The 22,538-nt window shown below is 54.2% G+C and overlaps 1 protein-coding gene and 1 pseudogene across 2 annotated transcripts; one reads left to right on the top strand and one right to left on the bottom strand.

Annotated features, from left to right (window-relative positions):
• Positions 1 to 1,333: 1,333 nt before the first annotated feature.
• On the bottom strand, positions 1,334 to 16,980 carry TALDO1 (transaldolase 1). 2 transcript variants are annotated; one of them, XM_077115280.1, is made up of 8 exons: positions 16,833 to 16,980; positions 14,010 to 14,133; positions 3,837 to 3,944; positions 3,332 to 3,463; positions 2,148 to 2,323; positions 1,868 to 2,065; positions 1,627 to 1,772; positions 1,334 to 1,535 (listed from the first exon to the last, which is right to left on the bottom strand). In XM_077115280.1, exons 1-8 carry the CDS (start codon positions 16,927 to 16,929, stop codon positions 1,503 to 1,505), a joined length of 1,014 nt encoding a protein of 337 aa, XP_076971395.1. In that variant the 5' UTR covers positions 16,930 to 16,980; the 3' UTR covers positions 1,334 to 1,502. The 2 variants fall into 2 exon arrangements, with proteins under 2 accessions (XP_076971395.1, XP_076971396.1); XM_077115281.1 differs by lacking the exons at positions 14,010 to 14,133; positions 16,833 to 16,980 and adding an exon at positions 5,049 to 5,358.
• On the top strand, positions 8,619 to 10,537 carry LOC143645799 (translation initiation factor eIF2B subunit delta pseudogene; annotated as a pseudogene).
• Positions 16,981 to 22,538: the final 5,558 nt, after the last annotated feature.

The following is a 22,538-nucleotide window of genomic DNA, read 5'->3' as shown; positions in this document are numbered from 1 at the left end:
GTGTGTGTAGGGTGGGTGTCCTGGCTTGTATGCAAACTGTCTGCAGCCTGCTGGAGCCTCAGACCCTTGTCTCACGGCCTTCGGACCTTCCCAGATCTGCTGCCCCTCCCCACCTGGGCCTGGTTTTTCCTGGACACTGGAGGGTCCCTCAGTGGTGATGAAACTGGAAGGGAGGGTCCTACCCCATCAGGCCCTTCCCTTCCATGCTGCCGGCCCAGGAGCCCCTGGCCACCCCCACGAGCTCCCATCACCAGTGCCTGGTGGGGTTCTCGGCACAAATGCACACTTTCTAAGAACGAGCCTTGGGGGCCTGCACGAGGAGCTACTGCTGTGGGCTGAGCACACCTGACCCTATGCAGATGGTTTGGGAGGTTTGGGAGGTTTGGGCAGGGCCTAGAGGTTCCTGGGGGTCAGCCAGGGTGGGGTGGGCTTGGGAAGATGTTGCCCACCCAAGAGGTGAGGGCTGTGCTGACACAGATACCTGCTGCAGCAGCCCCAGGGTGGAGGACAGTGTGTGTGTGTGTGTGGGGGGGGTGCACACAGCACTCGGCGGTAGGAGGGACAGTTGGCCTGCGCTGTCTGGGTGAAAACCTGCTCCTGAGCAAAAGCTGGACGGAAACCCCAAGGGTAACGACCTTCTGACATGAACTGAGCAGAATGGCCCAGAGGCTGGTGGGTGCTGGCAAGGAAGGCAGGTGAGCCTCGGGGACAGAAGGGCCAGGCCCCATTGGCCAAGCCTGGGGCAGGGGGAGGACCTGGTGCAGCCCCCAACCTGACACCCCACCCCCTGCTCTGTGCTCCTGGGGGCCTCCTCAGCGGGCCCAGCGTCCTCAGCGTCCTGTACTTCACTGCACGCCTGTGCCCCAGACCTGGCCACATCCTGTACAGGGGCAGCCCTGACCCTGACCCCCCCACCCCTGGTCGTCCTCTGGAACCTGTAGTTCCCAGATCCTGTTCCCAGCCAGGCTGCCGAGCCTTTTGCAGCAGTGTGTGGCCTGCAGAGAAATGGCCGCCTGTCCTGACCATCTTGGAGCCCTGGACTTGATGTTGGTCGGGACTGACCCCACCCAGGATGTAGGCACCACCTGGGCTGCTGGGGATGGGCACAGGGGCCTGCAGGTCCCAGTACCTGGCCCGTTCCACCCCAGCAGGGTCCAGGGACAGCCTCAACCCTAAGTCCTGGGAGCTGCCCACAGGATAAGACCCTCTTGACCCCCACCCCAAACCTGCCTGGGGACCCTGTGGGGCCCAGGCCAGCACCTCCACTGGTCCAGCAGGCTGCTGGGGGTTCATGAACCCTGTTCTTCAATGTCTCAGTACAAGGAACAGTGAATTAAGAGGTCACCCAGAAAAGTATCTGCTTTAATGCATTAGGCAAAATTTTACATAAAAATGAGAAGTCTGTGATCTGTCCCTCCTCTGACTGATACAAAAGGCAGGGTTTGCTGCGAGGCATGATTAGACCCAACTGAGGGGGTACTGACGGTGACACGGTGCTGGCACTACTTCCCGTTCTCGGCACTGAACATCCGCTCCTAGGAGCAAGCACAGCTTGAGCCTGGGTCCCCCCGCAGCCCCCAGCCCCCCACGACACAGGGTTCCAGCCAGGCCCCGCCGAGCACCCACCTCCAGCACCCGCTCCAACCGCACGGCGTCCGCTGCAAACTTGCGGATCCCATCGGAGAGCTTCTCGACGGCCATCTGGTCCTCATTGTGCAGCCAGCGGAAGGCCTTCTCGTCCAGGTGGACCTTCTCCAGGTCACTGGCCTGGGCTGGGGGTGTCAAACCCAGCCTCACCTGCCTGCCCGGCTTCCCGCCACTCCCTTCGAGAAGCCCCAGGGAACTGCCACCCACGGTGCCCACTCACCCGCCTTGGCCGAGAGCATGGGCGTGAGCTTGGCGCTGTCCTTGAGCAGCTCCCCCAGGAGCTTGGGCGAGATGGTGAGGAAGTCGCAGCCGGCCAGCGCCTTGATCTCGCCTGTGTTGCGGAAGGAGGCGCCCATCACGATGGTCTTGTAGCCAAACTTCTTGTAGTAGTTGTAGATTCTGGTGACGCTTTTCACCCCTGGGAGAGACAGCCGTGTCCGCAGGGCACCTGGGGCCCACCCACCCCTGCCCTGGGGCCCACCACCCTCGGGCAGACTCACCGGGGTCCTCCAGGGGCTCATACACCTTCTTGTCCGTGTTTGCCACGTGCCAGTCCAGGATACGCCCCACAAAGGGGGAGATGAGCGTCACGCCCGCCTCGGCGCAGGCCACAGCCTGGGCGAAGGAGAAGAGCAGCGTCATGTTGCAGTGGATGCCGTGCTGCTCCTCCAGCTCCCTGCAGGGACAGGCTGGGGTCAGGGCTTGTTGCTCTAGCAAGGTCACCAAAGGGCAGGAGTGGGACCCTGGTGTATGCTGAGCTCAGCTGGCTGGGATTCTCCTCAAACCCCAGCGGCAGGGATGGGTGGTCTCTGGAGCGAGAACCCCCACAGCCCTCACTGCCCAGGCTAGAAGCAGCATGGTTCCGTGCCCTCTGCCTGCCCCGTCCTCCAGGGCCCTGTGGCCCCCAGCTTCCCTGTCCCTGAAGGACATGGCAGGGTACCTGCTGGGTTCTGCACACCATGACTGTCCCAGGCAGGACTCTCACTGCAGCCTCCAGAGGCAGCCCTGACGGGTCCTGTGCCTGCCTGCCCCCGTCAGGCTGGGGGGCTGGTCCCTGAGCAACAGGCAAAGCCAAGGCATGTCCTGCAGCTGCGGGGGAGGGGGGCACAGATGGGACACCCTGGCTAGTCCTTGAAGCGCCCCCAGTAGCACCTACACCACAGCTCAGGGTGGGCCAAGTGTCCACCACGGACAGGGAGGGGCCCAGCTGACGAGGGCAGACCGTGAAAGGGCCGGGGGCTTTGTCTACAGTGGGCAGTGCCGGGCTGCCTGTAAGCAGATCAGACGAGGACACTGAGCCACGCTCCAAAGGGCTGAAAGTGAGGCTCGGCCCCCAGCCACCCACCGTCAGGCCGAGCAGTGCAACGTGAGGCCAAGAGGCAGCTGTCAGGACTGGGCACCGACACTGGACACCAGCCACTTCCCAGTGAAAACATCTTGGCATTTTACCTTGTATTTTTTCCTACATTTTTACACTGAACTGCATTTTGTACAAAACAACTGCATGCCTGGAATTTATGTAGGCACCGGTAAGACTGAGGACAGGACGAAATGAAACTTGCTGGTGCCTTCACCTGAGGACTCCTCTTCTGTGGGGAGGTGGAGCAGTGGCACATGGGGGTGGGGGTGGGGGTGTGCCCATGCACAGGGTCTCCCACAGCCGCCCCCGCAGGGGGACACTTACTTCCCAGCCTGGATCCCCTCCCATGTGGATGACAGCTTTATGAGGATTCGGTCCTTGCTGATTCCGGCCTCTTGGTAGAGCTCGATGAGGCGCCTGGCCCGTGCCACCATCTCATCCTTGTCAAAAGAGAGCCTGGCCAGGGGCCAGGGACATCTGCACAAGCCCACCCAGGAGCCCAGAGAAGAGGGGCCAAATGCCCACCCAGGCCACCTCCTAGCCCCACACGAGCAGGGGTCTCCACGTGCCCTTTGCACACACGCGCTCCCACACGGCACACCATGACGTGGGAAGAAGGGAAGGCCTGTTCTCAGGGTGGTCCCTGCCCAGCAGGACTTATGGAGGAGGACGTCCACTCTGAGGGAGCTCCGAGGCCACCCCAGGCCCACCGAGGGGGACAGTCACGTGGAGAAGGCCACGCTATGCAGCTCCACCCCTGCTTCCCCCTCCACCCAGCCCCCAAGCCTGCCTGACCAGCCCATACAAGGTGGGGACCCAGCTAAGGTACCTGGCATCAACTTCTGTGGACACGCGGCCAGGGATTTTCTTTAGTATTTCTGCTCCAAATAACACGTAAAGTTTATCAATAGCATTCTTTATCTGCTCCTCTTGTGGTCTGAGAGCCAAGGGGAAAGATAATGTAAGTGCATACAACTGATTCCACAAAACAAATTCCATTTTTTGGTCAATTTCTTTCCTTCCACCTTTGGCACTTTCAAAATTGATCTTTTCTTTTTTGATCAAATGGAGAATAAGACACTCCCAGCTGTGTCCTCCCAGAGAAGCAAAGACTGGAAGAAACACCTATTTTCCTCAAAGCTCCAGAAAACAGCACAAGGGTTACATAACAGGGTAGTAGTCCTATGGGGTTTGTGTAATTTTTGTAACTGTCCTGCGAGTCTGAAAGAATTTCAAAAATTAAAATCAGATGCTAAAAAAAAAAGCCCTCTTTGCAGAAATGGAAAAACTAATTAAATTCAAGGAATTCAATGGAAGTGCAAGGAACCCTAAATAGCCAAAAGCATCTTAAAAAAGAACAATAATGTTGGAGAACTCACGTTCCCTATCTCAAAATATACTACAAAGCTACAGTAATCAAACTGTGGTACTGCACAAGGGAGAGACGTAGACCCGTGGAACAGAAGTGAGCGTTCAGAGACAAACCCTCACATCTAAGGCCAACAGATTAGTGACAAAGAAGCCAAGTGCGCTCAGTAGGGAAAAAAATAGTCTCTCCAACCGACGGTACTGGAAAAACTGAATCTCCATATGCAAACAAATGAACGTGGACCCAACCTCATACCATATAAAATCAACTCAGAGTGGATTGAAGATCTAAATATTAGAACTAAAACTACAGAACCTTTAGAAGAAAACATAGCGGACATCTTTGGGAACTTGTTTTATGAATGAATTTACATTTATTCACACCAAAAGAATGAGAGAGAAAAAAGAGATAAATGGGACCGCATCAAAATTAAAAACATTTTTACATCAATGGACGTTTCCCCCAAAAGTGAAAAGACAAGCTAAAAAGACTGGGAGGAAATATTTGGCAGCCACATATTTGATAAGGGTTTATGATTCAGATTATATAAAGAAATCTTACAATTCAATAGCAAAGAGACAAACAACCAATTTAAAAATGGGCAAGAGACTTGACAAGACATTTCTCCAAAGATACAAATGGCTGGTAAGCAGAGGAAGAGCTGCTCAGTACCTCAGCCGCCAGGGAAATGCACATACACTGCAAAGAGGGGCGTCATCAAGATGCTGTGGGACCCCAGGGGTTCTCTCCAGAGCGAGAAGGACAGCGGCCACAGCTTGGCTCGTGGGAGGAAGGCAGGGGCTGGGGAAGGGCTCCACGAATGCTGAATCAGAAAAAAGCATGAAGGAGACAGTAGGAGATCTCAGACTCGGACCACCAGTGTGGGCCCCCTTGGGCCATGCGGCCTAAGGGTCACTCAGAGGCAGTGTGACTGGGCACCTCCTGCTGTGGTCACAATCAGAGCCCCTCACAGCACTAGCTGAGCCCCACGCCCACCCAGGCAGGGGGCCCTGTGTCAGCGAGCCCACAAAAGGGCCCCCAGGAAACATGAGACCAGGGGTTCACCTGGGCTCTAACTGGTGGAGCAGCTGAGTGGAAGGCTGACCTCACCTGGACTCGGGGCACTTTCACAGGAAGTTCAGGAAGGTACCTGAGACAGAAAAGCCCCAGGGAGAAAAAAGGAAAACTGAACTACTATAAGGCAGGGCAGGCCCAGGGCTCACTCCCTGATTGAGGGAAAGCAGCAAATCCTAGGAGCTGGGGAAGACGGTCTACGTAAAAACCAGCAGAACAGCTCTGAGCTCAGAGGAGCAAGAGAGGAAAGGAGGTGAACCGACTGCACACAGGAAGGCGACCCTAAAGCCGCACCAGGCTCTCTGCTCCTGGCTTTCTCCAGGGCACCTGGGCCTGCAACTCTCCACCGTGCATGAATGCATTCTGCCTGACCTCAGTGGGGACCCACCACTATCTTCCAGGGGTGAGATCCCACCCACGGTGAATGTGGTGTGGGGTGCTGGACTTGCTGGGGGGCCACCGATGTCCTCACGGCTCTGGAGAAGGCTAGATAGCATGAGGCTCCCTCAAGGTGGCCTGCGGTGCTTCCCACACACCCTGGTAAGGTCATCCTGACAACGGTGGCGTCGTGGAGGGATCATGACCACTGTCCACGCCATCTCTGCCACCCAGATGTGGACGGCCCTCCGGGAAAATGTGGCGTGATGGCCATGGCCTGCCCAGAACATCACCCCTGCATCAACTGGCACTGCCAAGGCAGTGGGCAAGGTCTTCCCAGAGCTGACTGGGGAGTTCACTGGCCTGGTCCATCCTGGATCTGACCTGCCAACTGCAGCAAGTGCCCAGGTACGAGGGCACGAAGAAGGGGGTGGAGCAGGCAGCAGGAGCCCCGGAAGGGCATCCTGGGCTGCACCGAGGACCAGGCTGGCTCCTGCGGCCTTCACAGTAACACCCCGCCTTCCACTCTTGATGCTGGGGCTGGCACTGCCCTCAAGGACCACTTCGTCAGGCTTATTTCCTGGTATGACAATTAATTTGGCTACGGCAACAGGGTGGGGACCTTCTGTCCATGTGGCCTCCAGGGAGTCAAAGCCCCTGGACCGCCAGCCCAGCGACAGCACAAGAGGAAGAGAGATGCTGTCACCGTTGGGCAGCCCCAGCCCCAACTCCAGCCCCCAGCTGAGAATCGCCATCCTCCAGTTTCCACCCCAGACCCCCTGAGGGAGGGAGGGCCGAGAGCCCGAGCTTGTCACACACCACCCGCAATGTGCACCCGGCCAAAAGAAGAACAGTGCAGCACACATCCAGACCAAGGACCGGCACCCAAGACCTGAGAGGATCTGAACAAACCGGGCTGCCCTAAAGGTCCAGGGTAAGCTGTCCCGAAACATCAAAGAAGAACTTTAACATTAGGCCAGTCACCAATAAAACCCTGGGAAGAGGGGACACGCACTTGCAGAGCTAGTACACTGAAATAATCAAAAGCCCAGACATCAAGCAAAGTGCAAGCCACCCAAACCAGAAGACACGGCTCCGTCAATGGAACAAACTAAAAACTGCAGAGGAAACAGGGTTCAGACAAATCTCCTCAGTTCAACTGGATAAAGGAAAATATGGATACCAGATAAAAGGTTATTAAGAAGACAACTGGATGTGATGTCCGATAAATCCCAGAATGATTTGAACTGTGAATAAAGAAGTATTTGCAAAGTCCCGTTCAGGGAATGGGGAGAAAGGGGGGGAAATGCATCTTCCCCATATGGAGAACTCCTGATATTCTCACAAGCAGTGCAACAACCAAATCAATAGGCTGAACTGTCAATCTTGGGGTTTGTTCATATGAAATTTATCCCTGCAAAGGACAGGCTAAGCCTACTTAAAATTAGGCCTAAGAGTCACCCCCAAGAGAACCTCTTTTGTTGCTTAGATGTGGCCTCTCACTCAGCTGACATGGCAAGTCAACTTACCGCCCTCCCCGTCTATGTGGGACATGACTCCCAGGGAGGTGGACCTTCCTGGCAATGTGGGACAGAAATCCTAGAAAGAGCTGAGACTCAGCATCAAGGGATTGAGAGAAACTTCTCGACCAAAAGGGGGAAGAGTGAAATGAGATAAAGTGTCAATGGCTGAGAGATTCCAAACAGAGTCGAGAGGTTATCCTGGAGGTTATTCTTACGCATTAAATAGATATCCCCTTTTTTGTTTTAGATGTATTAGAGAGGCTAGAGGGAAGTGCCTGAAACTGCAGAGCTATGTTCCAGTAGCCATGTTTCTTGAAGATGACTGCATAACAATTTACAGTGTGACAATGATTGTGAAAACCTTGTGTTTTCCTTTTATCTATGATATGGACAGATAAGTAAAAAATATGGATTAGAAATAAATAAATAATAGGGGGAACAAATGTTGAAATAAATTGAGTAAATTGAAATACTAGTGGTCAATGAGAGGGGGGATAAGGGGTATGGTATGTATGAGGTTTTTCTTTTTAATTTTTTTCTGGAGTGATGCACATGTTCTAAAAAATGATCATGGTGATTGTATTAGTCAGGGTTCTCTACAGAAACAGAATCAACAAGAAATATCTGTAGATATAAAATATAAAGTACCTCATGTAACCATGGGAACACAGAGTCCAGAATCCTTAGGGCAGGCTGTGAAGCCAACGATTCCAATGGAGGGTCTGGACGAACTCCACAGGAGAGGCTCACTGGCCGAAACAGGAAGAGAGCCTGTCTCTTCTGAATCCTCCTTAAAAGGCTTCCAGTGATTAGATTAAACACCACTCATTGCAGAAGACCCTCCCCTTGGCTGATTACAAGTGGAATCAGCTATGGATGCAACCGACGTGATCATGATTTAATCCTATGAAATGTCCTCATCGCAACAGACAGGCCAGCACTTGCCCAACCAGACAAACCACCTGGCCAAGTTGACACATGAACCTGACCATGACATGACTCTTTTCTACTTTGTTTTTGCTCAAACTACCCCAACCACCACATGTCCAGAACACCTGTCCCCTTCTCTCTCTGTATCATTTAGATTAAGCATCACTCATTGCAGAAAACACTCCCCTTGGCTGATTACAAATGCAATCACCTGTGGATGCAGCCGTGCTCATGATTTAATTCTATGAAATGTCCTCATCGCAACAGACAGACCGGCACCTGCCCAACCAGAAAAACAGGTACCACCACCTGGCCAAGCTGACACCTGCGCCTGGCCATGACCGTGGTGAATACACTATGTGATGACTGTGAGCCACTGACTGCACACCATGCACGGAATGTCTGTATGTTAAGAATGTTTGTGTCGTATGTTGTTTTAGCAATAAAAATAATAAAAAAAAAAAAGACGGTGGGAGGCAGGTGACCCAAGAGAGAAGCTACAGCTTCGGAGGGAAAAGAAACAGCAGCAGAAGAAACAGCAGAACCAAAAACTGGTCTGCTTTATCGACGCCCAATGTCAAGGCCAACCTGAGAAGCCCTGGGGACTGGCAGAAGAGCCCAGCTGGTCGGAGTACAGCTGAACTTTGTGCTGAGCGGCAGGCCAAGCAGGGGGCAGAGCGGCCTGAAACAGGCAAGGACAGGGGAACCAGGAGAGCCACCTCCTCAGGCCTGCTCCAGCGCAGAACCCCCTCAAGGGTGAACCTCTCCCTGTGCGCAGGCTGAGGACCCTGCAGCCCGGAGAAGGCTTGTAAGAAACCAGCACGACAACAGGTTCCTACACGAAAGGATTACGGATCCAAAAGCAGTCCCTTCCCTCACCTACCCCAATACGGCCGACAAAGCTCTCTGACCCAGCACACAAGCATCCCGTCCTCTGTGATCCACCCAGCCAGGTGCGGCTCGGCCTGCAGTGCTCCCAGAGCCTGGCCGCAACTCCAGTGCCAGGTGTACCGCCCTGCTTGGTGCCCGGCAGCAGCCTGTGCAGGGTCACACAACACCTACCCATGAAGACTCGAGGGATGCAGTGAGTAAGCTAAAACCAGACATCAGCTTCCTGACTCAGTGCCATGCTCTGCCACCGAGCATGCAACGCCATCACATTCCTGAACAAGGCGATCACAGGTCTCAGCAGCTCCAAAGCGCGAAGAGGAGGCCAAGTCAGAACTTCGAGCAGCCGTTGATTGGTATGTGCAAGAGAGGACTGTGCTTGTAGCTGAAGCAATTTCACACTCTGCTCTTAAGATCAGTGATGAAGCTATAACCCTGGTTTATGGGTGCCCATCTCTGATATCACAAATTCTTCAGGAGACTTGGGCCAAAGGCCGGCAGTGATGGACAGCTTGCCACAGCTGGAGGGAAGGCACGCACTACGTTCTCTAGTCCGTGCTGGGGTCCCTGTTCCTCCCTGCTGACTCCTGCAGTCTCCTATGTGCTCCCAGAGGTTTCTAAAGTGCTACTGGGAGCTGCTGCGCTTCTGGCCAGTGGGTCTGTGATGTCACAGGTCAGGACCGCACAGCTGGCCCTGCTGCTTGAGCCCATAATGTGCCCATGCTGGTCTGCTGTGCAAGTTCTGTGAGCGCGTGCAGACTGACGCCTTGTCTGCAATGATTTAGAGGACCCAGATGACCTGCTGTGTGAGTAGGCAGAACACGTGGCCCTGGCTAACTGGCAGATCCACCCACCCCTACGGCTGCTGAATCCTGTCTATGATATGACAACCCCCAAGCAGGGGCCATGGACCTGGTGATCACAGATCTGGGGATGACCCCTTGCAGCTCTGTGCCCACTGTCCTACGAGTCAAGCATATGACCAGTGAAGGGGGAACAAAGAGCCAATAAATGATATACTCCTTAAAAAAAAAAGACAATTCTGTGATAAAAAAGAATTAGAGAGTTTTAAAAAGAAACATATGGGGGTGCAAGGGTAGCTCAGTGGTAGAATTCTTGCCTGCCATGCAGGACACCCAGGTTCAGTTCCCAGCCCATGCACTTCCCAAACAAACAAGCAAGCAACCAAACAAATAAAAACCAACCAAACAGAAATTCAACAAGTGGTGCAGCAATGCAGGGATACTCACATGGAAAAAGAATGTGACCCCGCCATACAGCATTCAGTAAAAAAAAAAGAAAGAAACATAACAAATTATGAGGATGAAAAACACAATAACAGAGATTAAAAATACCCTGGAGGCACAGAACAGCAGATATGAGCAGGCAGAAGGATCAGTGGACTAGAAAACAGGGCGATCAAATCACACAGTCAGACAGAGACAGAGGAAAGAACAGGAAAAACCAAGCAGCGTCTCAGGAGTCTGAGTGACAGCACAAAGTACACAGCATTTATATCATGGGTGCCCCGGAAAGAGAAGAGAAAAGCGGCAGAAAGAATATCTGAGGAAATTATGGCCCCAAATTTCCCAACTGTTAAGGAAGACATACATATGCATGTCCAAGAAATAAAATATACTCCAAGCAGGGCGGGCCGCGGTGGCTCAGCGGGCAAAGTGCTTGCCTGCTATGCCGGAGGACCTCGGTTCGATTCCCGGCCCAAGCCCATGTAACAAAAACGGAGAAACAAAATACAATAAAAACAAGAAAATGTTTAAAAGATGTTTCCCTTTCTTCCTCCTTTCCTTCCTTCTATCCTTCCTTCCTTCTCTCTGTCTTTCCTAAAAAAAAAAAAAAAAAAAAAAAAAAAAAAAAAATATACTCCAAGCAGAAAAAATCCTAACACACCTACTCTGAAACACATACTAATTAGAATGTTAAATGCCAAAGATGAGAATTAGGAAAGCAGCAAGAAAAAAGCGATTTGTCATATACAAGAGAACTGCAATAGATAATGGGATATTCACATGGAAAAGAATGAAATGTGACCCTTCCACACAGCATACCAAAGAAAAAAAAGAGAGAACTGCAATGAGACTAAGTGCCAATTTCTCATCAGAAACCTGGAGGCAAGAAGGAAGCAGTATATATTAAGGTACTAAACATGTATTTAAGGGACTAAAAGAGAAAACGGTTAGCGAAAAATTCTTTATTCAGCAAAACTGTCCTTCCAAAATGAGGGAGACTTTAAGACATCCACAGGTAAACAGAAAACAAAAGACCTGCCCCCCAAGACATTTTAAAGGGAGTGCTGCAGGTTGAAAGGAAAAGAGAGGAGAGTGGCTTGGAGTAGCATGCAGAAATAAAGATAAGCAGTAAAGGTAACTGAAAGGGTAAATGCAAAACTCAATAGTATTGTATCCTGAATAAATGACCCTACTCTTTAATTCCTATAAGAATAAGAATACAACTGGAAAGAGTCATATTTCCTGATAATGACAAACAAAATATAAAGAGGTCCTAAGACTGACCTTGATCTCAGGAAGTGAGCCTGGAAGCGTTGTTAGAGGTTGACATCTACAATCTACTCTCAGACGCTTAGTCGACAGATGGACAAGACAGGTGGATGGATGGATGGATGGATGATAGAAAGAATGATGTAATATATGTTACAAAATATCAAAAGTTGGTAAATCTGGATATTGGGTGAGGGGATATTGCGGAATTCTAGAGCTTGTATTGTTTTATTTCTGCAGCTTTTCTGTGAGTTTGAAGTTATTTCAAGATCATCAAATGAAAAGCACAATAAGATACCACCAGAATGGCTATTATTTAAAAAAACCTGAAAACACTAAGTGTTGGCAAGGATGTGGAAGAAACAGGATCCCTCGTGCGCTGTCAACAGGAGTGTAAAGTGGGAGCTGCTGTGGAAACAGCTGGTGGTTTGTCAGGAAGCCATCCACAGACCCACCTCATGACCTGGCAATTCCACTTCTATGTAAATGCACAGAAGAACTGAAAGCAGGGACTCAAACATGCCTGTACACCAGTGTCCACTGCAGCATAATTCACAATAGCCCAACAGTTGACACAGCCCAAGCACCAGCTGGTGAGTGGATAGACAAAGCATGGTCTATCTGCACAGCGGACGCTAGGCAGCCACAAACTAGAGCCCAGAGCTGAGCCACGCAACAACACGGAGGAACCCTGCCAGTGAAGTAAGTCAGCTACAATCCCATCTACACGAAACAAGTAGAATATACAAGTTCAGAGAGAAAACAAAAGACAGGTTACCAGGGGTGGGGGCAGGGGGACAGGGAGTTCATGCTTAATGGGTGCAGTGTTTCCGTCTGGGACAGTGAGAAAGTTCAGGAGCTGATGCGGCCTCTGAATCGTGTGCTGGGAGCGGCTGAGGTGGGACGTTTGACACTGTGTATGTGTTTCCATATAAAAGAGAGATAATGAAAATGAATGCAATACATGATACCAGATGGATCAAACAGAGGAGGGGGAAATGCCCAGGACATTATTAGACCAATTGAAAACAACAGAATATAGACTATAGGCTTTACATCAGTGTTCAATTTCTTGAATTTGAAAGCTGCACTTCAGGTGGTTATGTAGTGATGTTTCTCACGCTGTTCTTAGAAATGTCCACGGCAGAAATAGTGTTCCAAGAGTCCAACGCATACACCCTATGTTCTAGTGTCCAGAACGTAAATAAATAAACAGGCAGAATGATACTGTACCATGGCAAAAATGTCAAAGTGGATAAGTCTGGATATCTGGGTGGAGGGTATACTGCAGTTTCCTGTACTGGTTACATATCACTATTTTTCTATTTTATTTATGTATTTCTTTCTTAGAGAAGTTGTGGAAACTGAATGGTTTCATATTATTTTTGCAACTGTTCTCTAAGTTTGCAATCATTTAAAATTAAACATTTAGCAGTAAGCAAAAGATCTTCTCCACCTCCTAGGATTGCCTATGGGGTAAAGCGTAGCCACTCCAGACCAGCTGGACGTGGAAGGGCCCTGACGTGTGGGTCCCAGGTGGGGACGCTGGGTCTGGCTGAATGTAAGAGCAGCAACTGCCTGGGAGTTCACTGGCAGCACCAAGGCTCAGCCTCGCCCTCCGACGCCTCAACGCAACGGGAAACACAGCACAGCCGTGGGAGAAGGAAAAGCAGTGCCAGAGAAGATGGGGGTGTGACCCCAGAGCCTGGCCTGACCCAGAGTGGAGCACTGCATGTTCCTTCCACCATGGCCCATCGGCTGGGGGCGCCAGCTGTGTGGCCAGGAAGTGAAAGATCGCCAGGCTGGCTCCTACCCTGGACCCGAGGCCCTCACTGCCCCCAGCCAATGGGCCATAAAGTGGCACCTAGGAAAGGCCACAGGTAGCCAGGAGGGCCTGGGGGGTGGGGTGGGCCAGGGCTGACTGCAGACGGGTGCCAAGGACCACCTGGAATTAGACTGTACCCATGGCAGCATGGCTGCAAACTGCTGTGCCCCTATGTGAGGGGTGCTTTCTTCAACCCAGCTGTTGGGAATAACAAAAGGATGGAAGAGAAAGGAAATTGGTGGGGACCCACTCCTGGGGAGCTGTCATCGTATCACGTATAGGCTGGGCTGGTGCGCACAGGGTATAAACCCAAAAGGGGTGGAGTTTACTACACACAGAAAAGACCTTGATAAAGCTGAGGGAAATAAACATCAAGAACGGACTTTCTTTCCTTGGCTGCGAGACCTCTCGGGAGCTAACATTCAGGTAGGAAGCCTGCCCAGCAGGACCGGTGCCCTGGAGGCTGGGTACGCTCTTACAGGGCTCTGGGGCCACTTACCCGCCCAGCTTCTTCCCGTAGGCCACGGCCTCCTCCACCAGGTCCTGGTAGGCGGGCATCTGCGCGGCAGCCAGGATCAGTGAGGGGTTTGTGGTGGCATCCTGGGGCTTGTACTCGTCGATGGCTGGGGATGTAATTTTGGAAATCAATAAAAGCAGTTTGGTTCCATCCAGAAATCAAGGAGGTTCCGATGTCAACACTTACCCAGAGTCAATAACTCACTTCTGAGATCAGGACCCAGCCATATTTCACTCACTTTTCCTCTCAAATCACTCAAGTTTGACAAAGAAAAGCAGCTGTTTGCACAACGATAAAATGACGCAACCAAGAGGAAGAGACAGTGTTCAAACCACCCTGCCTGCAGTAACTGACTTTTTCAGGCCAGGGGCATGACAGGGAAGTTAGAATGGGCAGCAAGGGGCAGGTCTTCCCGCACCACTGTTTTCCTTCTTTAAAACCAGCTGTGGCTCATCACAGCACTTCCTACTTAGGTAACCAAACTGAATTCAAGGAATGCTCCAGGGCTTCATCGCCCCAAAGGGCACCCAGGGTGAGGCACACAGAACCAACTTCCTGCACTGCCCACGGAGCATTGCACCACGTCATGGGAGGATCTGCTTGGCTGCTGCGTTCACCTGACAAAGTGTGCTTTCCTGACAGAGCAGAGTGGTGGGAAAGGATGCATGGCTGCCGGAGGTGGGGAGAGGGTGGCGGCCCAGCATAGGGGCCTCTGTGGGGTAGCATGTCTCGACCCAGGGGTGCTGGCTATACGCATCCTCACATTATGAGACCGCACAGGAGGCAGTGTGCACACGCGTGCAGCACACAGGCAGAGAGTATGCAGACAACTCCTGGCCCCCACACGAACCACAGCCCCACGAGAGGCTGACACAGGGGATCGGGTGCAAGGGCTCACAACTAGCCCATGCACTGGCTCACACCTTCAGGGACTCTAGGATTATTTCAGGGTAACAAGCTTGGCAGGACAGTCCTTACACGGCTGTGTGTATTTGTGGGAGCCCACGAGCTGGGCAATCAAAATGAGTAAGCTACCTTAATTAACGTCACAGAACTGTTCACCTAAAAATGGCTGAAATGATTTTTGTTATATATATCTTACTGCAACTAAAAAGTAAAATAAAAATTAAAAAAAACACTGAACTGCTCACTCTATACGAGTGTATATGGTATGTGAATCATATCTTAATTAAGCTGTTTAAAAAAATGATTTTTTCCTACTTAAAGTTCACTTTTAAAAGCTGTCCTTGGTCCTGGAATCAACAGATGGGCCTCAGCGTTGAGGGGCCCTTAGACTGAATGCAAAACTGGGGGACAGGTTTTTCTGGGAGAGGACCCCCAGCTTTTATTGTATATCCAAAGAGTTCAGAGTTAAGAACTTTCATTTCACAAAATGTAGATCCCAAAGTCAAATGAATCACTTAAATATATTTAAATATATGCTATATTTTAGAATATAATATGTATTACTCAAATATGCATGTATTTATGATTATTTTATACATTATCAGTAACTGTTTTTATAAAGTTGTTAATATTCACTGAAAAATTTAAAAAGGGCAGGCAACAGTGGCTCAGTGGCAGGATTCTTGCCTGCCATACGGGAGACTCAGGTTCAATTCCTGGAGCCTGCCCGTTCAAAAATAATAATAATAATAATAATTAAAAATATCAGCACTTGGGTTTAGACTTCCAAACAGATATGAAAAAAAGAAAAGCATCCCCCTGGGGATGGCCTTTGGAAATACAGGGCTAGCGCTGGCCGCGCTGCTGCTGGGAGGTGTGAGAGCCAGGCACCTGCTGCTCTCAGCGCCGGGACCTGCAGGTTCGGCACAGACCCCGCTCGGTCCACCGAGACAGGTCTGCAAACCACTCTCGGTGCTGAGAAGGGGAAACGCGAGCCGGAAAGCGTCAGGCTTCTCAGGCCCACTGCGGCCCCCGAGGTGCGGGCTGCAGCCGCGGGGACAGCCGCGGGGACAGCCTCGGGCGCGCTGGGCCACGAAAGTGCTTACTCACTCTCCGAGACCCGCGGCCTCCACCCCGCTCCCCAGGAGGGCGCGGCCGGTTTCTCAAGTCACCATGAGGAAGCAAAGAAGGAGGAAGCCAAGGCAGCTCGGCCAGCGCAACTCCCCTTCCGCGTTGCGCCCTTCAGGGGAACCCTCAACCCCGTTGTGGTCAGCAAAACACAGGCTCGCCCACCCCCAGCCCCTCCGCCGCGGGCCGCGCCCAGAGCGTCCGGACGGCGGAGCGCTCGCGAGCCGGGGCAGGGGCGACAGCGGGAACAGCACGCGGCTCCGCACGTCGGAGTGTGGGCCCAGGAGACCTCAGAGCGGCATGAGACCCGCATCCCGGGCCCGTGGGGACAGCGCCGAGGCCCGAGGCTGCCTCACGCGTCCCCCTGCGGGCAGTCACCCGACGAAAACCGCACCGGGTGCCGCGAAACCCCAGCCGCCCCAACTCCGCAGCCCGGACGGGCCTCACGGGGCAGCGGGGCTTCCTCCACGGCCGTCGGTCCGCCGTTCCCCGCCCCCTTCTCGGCCGTCTGTCGGTCCGTTCCCCGCCCCTCCACGGCCGTCTGTCCGTCTGTCCCCCGCCCCCTCCACGGCCGTCTGTCCGTCTGTCCCCCACCCCCTCCACGGCAGTCTGTCCGTCCGCCCTCCCGGCCCCCTCAGGCCGCCGCAGGACCGACCCTCCGGCCCACTGGCCCCGCCCCGGGTCCCGCCGCCGAGTCCGCGAGCCGGGGCCGGGGCCGCCTGGGCCGGGGCCGCCTGGGCCGGGGCCGCCGCGCCGCGCGCCGGGCCTCACCCTGGAAGTCGCCCGTGTCGGCCACCACGGTGGTGAACTGCTTGAGCTGCTCCAGCGCCGACTCCATCCTCTGTCGCTTCACGGGGGAGCCCGACATGGCGCGGACGGCGGGAGCGAGCGCGGGCCCACAATGCACCGCGGGCTGCCCTCGGGGCCGGCCAATCGGAGCGCGCCCCGGGCGAGGCCCCGCCTCGGGAGGGAGCCCCGCCCCGGCCCCGCCCCGCCCCCGGGCAGTTCCGACGGGACGTCCGCGGCGCTGGCTGGGGCGGCGCATCGGCGGGGCCTGGGGCGGCGCATCGGCGGGGCCTGGGGCGGCGCAGCGGCGGGGCCTGGGGCGGCGCAGCGGCGGGGCCTGGGGCGCGGCCCCTGAGGCTTCTCGCTCCTGAAATGCGGCAGGACGCGGCGAGCGCGGGGACGCGGTGGCTGACCCCGGGGCCGCTCCCGGAGCCCGGTGCGCGCATCCTCCTCCGCGCAGCTCACCGCGAGGCCCGGACCTCTGGAGCCCGCGGACCCTGCGTCGGCGGCGGGCAGGGAAGACCCGGGCGCGGGGACGAGGGGCAACAGAAGGCCAGAGGCCTGCAGGAACGACGGGCCCCAAAGCCCGATTCCCACCGATCGGGGCCGGCGCTCAGCTCGCCGTTGGGGGTGGGCAGGCACCCGTCAGGTTCGTCCTGCAAAACTAGGGCGTCCGGAATCGTGCCTGTCTCGCGGGGGCCGTTCTTTGCAGTGAGCTCTTCTCCAGCCACCGGGCGCGCGGGCATTTCCGAACCTTCGCTGCTTTCCAGACTCCCCGGACTCACCCCGAGTTCAACCAGCAGCGCCCCGGTCCGTGACGGTGAAACTGGCCTTTGGCTGGCCGGCCCCGGAGCTGCTGCCCATCGCTGAGGGGCGCGGGTGCCTGGTGTGGGGGGTGTGACCGGCGGGCCCCGGCTTTGTTCCAGAGAGGCTCCCCTTGCCTGGTGGTCACGGCCGGGGCCCCCTGCCTGGGCTCTGGGCACCCTGCCTCTGGAACTGTCCCAACGCGCCCTGCCAAGCTCAGAAGTGTCCTTAGGGCACGGATATGTAGAGTCCCTCATGGGGCGCTTTTCTTTTTGTGGGGGGGTGGTATGTATTATTGCTTTGTAGGAACTCTTTATGGACTCTGGAGACTTGTCTTTTGTCAGATGTGTACCTATTGCAAATGTTCCCTCCCAGTCTGTAGCTTGCCTTTTATTTTAACAGTATCTCTGATGCGCAGAAGCTTTTAATTTGGGTAGCGTTCAGTTGATCAGGTTTTAATTTTATGGTTCATACTTTTTATGTCTTCCCTTAGAAATCTTTGCTTGCTCTAAAGTGGCAAAAATGCGTTCCTGTGGTTTCTTCTAGAAAGTTTTAGTTTTAGCGTCTGTGTTCCGGCCTTTGATGCATCTTAGATTGGTTTCTATCTGGATTGGAGGTGGAGGTGGAGGATGTTTTTTTCCTGGTTTAGCCACACATCCCAGCGACTTTGGGTTGAAAAGCCTTTTGTTGCCCCTGCCCTTGAAATGCAAAACCCACGCAGGGCGCCTCTGAGGTGGAGCCCGGAGCCTGGAAAGGAGCGGGGCATACGCTGCTGCCCCCAAGGGTCCAGGCAGAAGAGGGAGTGCGGCCCTGGCGTGACCTGGAGTCACGCTGACCCACTGGGGCCTGGAAAGCTGCGCTCTGTCCTGCTTGAGTGAAGGGGCGGGAGAGGGCGCGGGTCCCCCAGCCACAGGTCGAGCTGCGGCCCCTGAGCACACCCCCGCAACCTTGTCCTGAAGGCCTCAGGTCAGTGCAGGGCAGGCAGAGGCCGCAAGGACACCCATCCACTCCTGCAGGGGCCCGGTCCCCATGGACGGCTCCCCCCCCCCCATCAGGGCCCTTCTGCCTCAGGAAAAGGAGCCACCCCACAACTCAGAAGGCACGAATAACTTACTTGCATTTCCAAACAGGTTTTTTTAAAAGCAGTTTTATTTACTGAGACATCTTCACACATCACACTGCCCATCTAAAACGAGCATCAAGCTTCACCTATCCTCATGTCCAAAGAGGTTTTTTCAATGCAGCCAGAGACCATAGCCTTGAAAGGCCAGCTTTTTTTCCCTTAGTTTATAGTTGTGGTAAAATATGCATGACATCAAAATCGTTTCAACCATTTCAAGTGGACAATTCCTTGACATTGAGATAAATTGACAAGATAAATCCTGAAACCCAGAGGGACCAGCCTCTCCAGGATTCCCACTTAATTTCATCACCCTATCCTTAAGTGTGGACACCCCTTCTCAACATGAAAATGTCAGTACAGGCATTGCCCAAAGATCCCTAGAAACTGGGAGAGGGAGGAGCTATAACAGGGAAATGGGATTTAACACACGAGTATGGCTGCTGAATCACTATGTTAATATTCCTTGTAGCCTCCAGTGCTTGGAACAGTAAGAAGGAAAAACCTGAGCTGGAGGAATCGAGCTCATGACAAACTCGATCCTATAACCGCTTGTTGAAGAATGCTTTGGAAATTGTTGCTTTTTTCTTACTTTGCTTTGTGTATATGTTATATTGTACAGTAAAAACAAAGTAGTAAGAAAACAAACAAGCCTAATGTTAGATGAAGACATCATGTTGTTTGAAATAAGCCAGCACAATAAGATAAACATTGTATGATTTCGCTTATTTGAAATAACTTGAATATGCAAATACGAAAGGTGAGAAGAGCCGGGCAGTGGGGTGGGGGAGGGAGGCTGAGTGGGTGCAGGGCTCCTGTTTGGGGTGGTGGAAAAGCCTTGGTAATGGGTGTGCTGAATGTAATGGACGCCACTGAGTTATATACTTGAAAGTGATTAAAAGAGGAAATTTTATGTTGCATATGTGTTATCAAAATAAAATTATATACATATATATATATACACACAGTGACAATGCTGTGTAACTGTGACCGCTATCTCCAGAGTGTTTGCGTCACCCCAACTAAACTGACACTCATTTAGCAACCCGCCCCCCCCCCCCCGCCCCCGCAACCACCAGTCTGCTTTCTGTCTCTACGAACTTGCTTGTTCTAATACCTCACATTAGAGGAATCCCACAGTTCCTATCCTTTTGTGCCTGGCTCGTTTGCTCAGCACGACGTCTTCGGGGTTCCCCAGCGGTGGATGCGCCAGCCCTGCGCGCCCTTCCGTGGCTGACCCGCGGCCCTGACGGACCGTGTTGTGCGTGCACCAGCGAAGCGTCGCCCTCCGCGGGCCGTCCCTTGTGCCACACTCCCCTGCCGGCCTCCCCCAACACTGGCCACCCGCGGCTCTTAAATAATACCCTCCTGGGGTGGCGAGACATAGCCACTGGCCAGTTTGCACTCCTCTCATGGCCAGTGGTCCTGCCATTTGTGCCATCCTTGTAGAAAAGCCTGTTCACAGCCTTGGCCGGTTTCACACTGGGCTGTTTGTCTTTTCATTGCGGAGCTGTAGGAGTTGTTGATGTAGTCAGGATATTAAACCCCTGTGGTTCCCAAATATTTTCTTGCATTTCTAGGCTGTCTTTATTTTTTGATGATGTTCTTTGGGTCAGAAAAGTTTTTAGTTTTGCAGAAGTCCATTTTATCTAACTTTTTCCTTATTACTCATTATTTTGGTGTAAAATATTTAAAAAAAAAAACAAAAAAACAGCTTTTGAGATTTAAGTTTGGGAGGAAAGCCAAGGCCTCAAGTTCACAAGAAGGAGCCAGGAACGGGGGGCAAGGGGCTCGGGGGACAGAGCCTGGAACCATCCTGGCAGCTCTGACCTGGGTCCTGAGGAACCAGGGGTGTGTGCGGGGGGTGCTCCAGGTCCCAGGGGTGGGGCTCAGCACCACCGGCCCAGGCCCAGCCCTCCGTGCTGCCACCTGACACTTACCAGTCTCGGCTCCGGGTAGCCCAGGTGGTGGGGGGCCGGCAGAACCCCAAGGACCCTCCTGCGGTCCACTCTGGGTGCCGGGCCCCAGGCCTGTCTTCCTGGGCCAACATGAGGAGTGTGAACAAGAGGCCCCGTGGATGAAGCAGACTGTAAGACAAGTAAAGCTGGGAGGGGTGCAGTGGGAGTCAGGGAGGGCTTCTTGGAGAAGGGGGCATGGGAGCTAAGATAAGGGCTTGAGGGAGGGAGACACACGCTGGGGGCTGCCAGGCACAGCCAGTGCAAAGGCCCTGGGGCTGGAGACTTGAGCTTCCCTGCAAGCTCAGGGGCTTAAGCCAGGGGCTCCCCTGGGGGACACTTAGTGCCCCACAGGATGTAACTAACCTTTTCCCTGGTGTGGGGGGCAGCGAGCAGAGGAGTGGTGGGTCTGGCTGAGCTTCTAAAGGCTCTCCCTGCCTCCTGTGTTGAGAGCCCATGTTGAGCCCTGCTATCCTCCTGTGGTCGTACGGGCCAGGGAGCCCCCTCTGTATGGGGAGCAGGTCACTGCATATGGCGCCTGCCTGCCTGGGACGGACCTCAAGTCTCCTGAGACCTCCTTGGGAAAGATGGCCCACAGGGCATCTGAGGAGGCATTGAAGCCCCTCCCCATGCCCATGGGCAGCCCTTCGTGGGGCCAGTGTGGGGAGAGTCTCCTGTTGGTAAGTCCTTGTTGGAGTTCACAGGGAGCTCTCCTCACCGTGTGTCCTGCAGGCTTTGGGGTGTCTGGAGCATGGCTGTGGGGGACAGGGGCCAGATGGAGTGGACACAGGTGGGAGTGGCCCAAAAGGTTAGTGGGTAGGGCAGGGGGAGCTGCCGGGGCCTGGGTCAGGCTGTTGGGGGAGGGGCCAAAGCCAAGAGCTGAGCTGGGGGAGTGCAGGGGCCCATTCAGTAACCAATGGGTCCCACGGTCATGGGCCAGGCTGGGGAGGCCCCTCTGAGTGATGCTGGGCTGGGGGCACTGGAAGCTGGGATCTGGAGGCTCCCTGGATGGTGGAGGAGGTGGGAGGGTGGCCAAAGCCTTACACCCAGCAAAGCTGTCAGAGCCGAAAGGGGTGCTGGTGTGATCTCGCAGCCCCTCGGTCACTGCTGACCTTGCCCAGGGCAGCCACAGGGGGCAGGAGGGAGGCGGCCAGGGTGAGAGAGCTGGTGGCCAGCCCTGGAGGAAGCATAGCCATCTGTGCTCACCCTGGCCTCCAGTGGGTGGGGGGTGGGGGGGTTCAGGGCCCCCCTGGCAGGCCAGGAGCCAGGTGGCAGGGAGGGACAGGTCAGGTGGGCAGATGCCTGGGGTGGGGGCTGCAGACCGCCTACCTCTGTCATGGGGATTTGGAGGAAGCCAGGCCACCAGCCTGGGTGGCGGCTGAGGGCAAGAGGGTGGGCATGGGCCAGAGAGCCCGGGCGCGGCTGGGGCAAACCCTACCCAAGCTGGTGGGTGGTGGAGGGACAGGTGGATTCGCCTGGCTTTTGCCAGGAGCTGTGATGGAGGGGGAGAGGCCTGAGTGGGGCGAGGAGGCGGCGATGACACAAGCGGGTGGTCGCGAAGGGAGTTGAAATGCGACGTCACCAAGAACGAGGCGGACTGACGGGGTGCAGCCATGGCTTTATCTCAGGAAGAAATCGGACCGCGGGGGCTGTGAGCAGGGGAGCAGGGCAGGGCCTTTGGGCCTGGGTGCGGGCAGTCAGGGGAGGCACCTGCTCAGCTCGTCTGCTCCGAGACCGTGTTCCCAGGGTGTCCTCAGATACCCAAAGCTCAGCCATGTGCCCTTGGAGGCGCCTGTCGCCAGGCGAGCAGGG

Source organism: Tamandua tetradactyla, chromosome 9 (assembly GCF_023851605.1).
Source record: "Tamandua tetradactyla isolate mTamTet1 chromosome 9, mTamTet1.pri, whole genome shotgun sequence".
Taxonomy (NCBI): Eukaryota; Metazoa; Chordata; class Mammalia; order Pilosa; family Myrmecophagidae; genus Tamandua; species Tamandua tetradactyla.
Note: the sequence above shows the minus strand (reverse complement) of the source record. Positions and strands in the feature narration are given on the sequence as shown.

Coding starts and splice junctions, on each gene's coding strand:
- TALDO1 (XM_077115280.1), bottom strand. CDS start 16,929: ATGTCGGGCTCCCCCGTGAAGCGACAGAGGATGGAGTCGGCGCTGGAG. Junction 2,066..2,147: donor TGAGCCCCTGGAGGACCCCG/GTGAGTCTGCCC, acceptor TGTCTCTCCCAG/GGGTGAAAAGCGTCACCAGA. Junction 1,536..1,626: donor GGTTGGAGCGGGTGCTGGAG/GTGGGTGCTCGG, acceptor GCTTGCTCCTAG/GAGCGGATGTTCAGTGCCGA.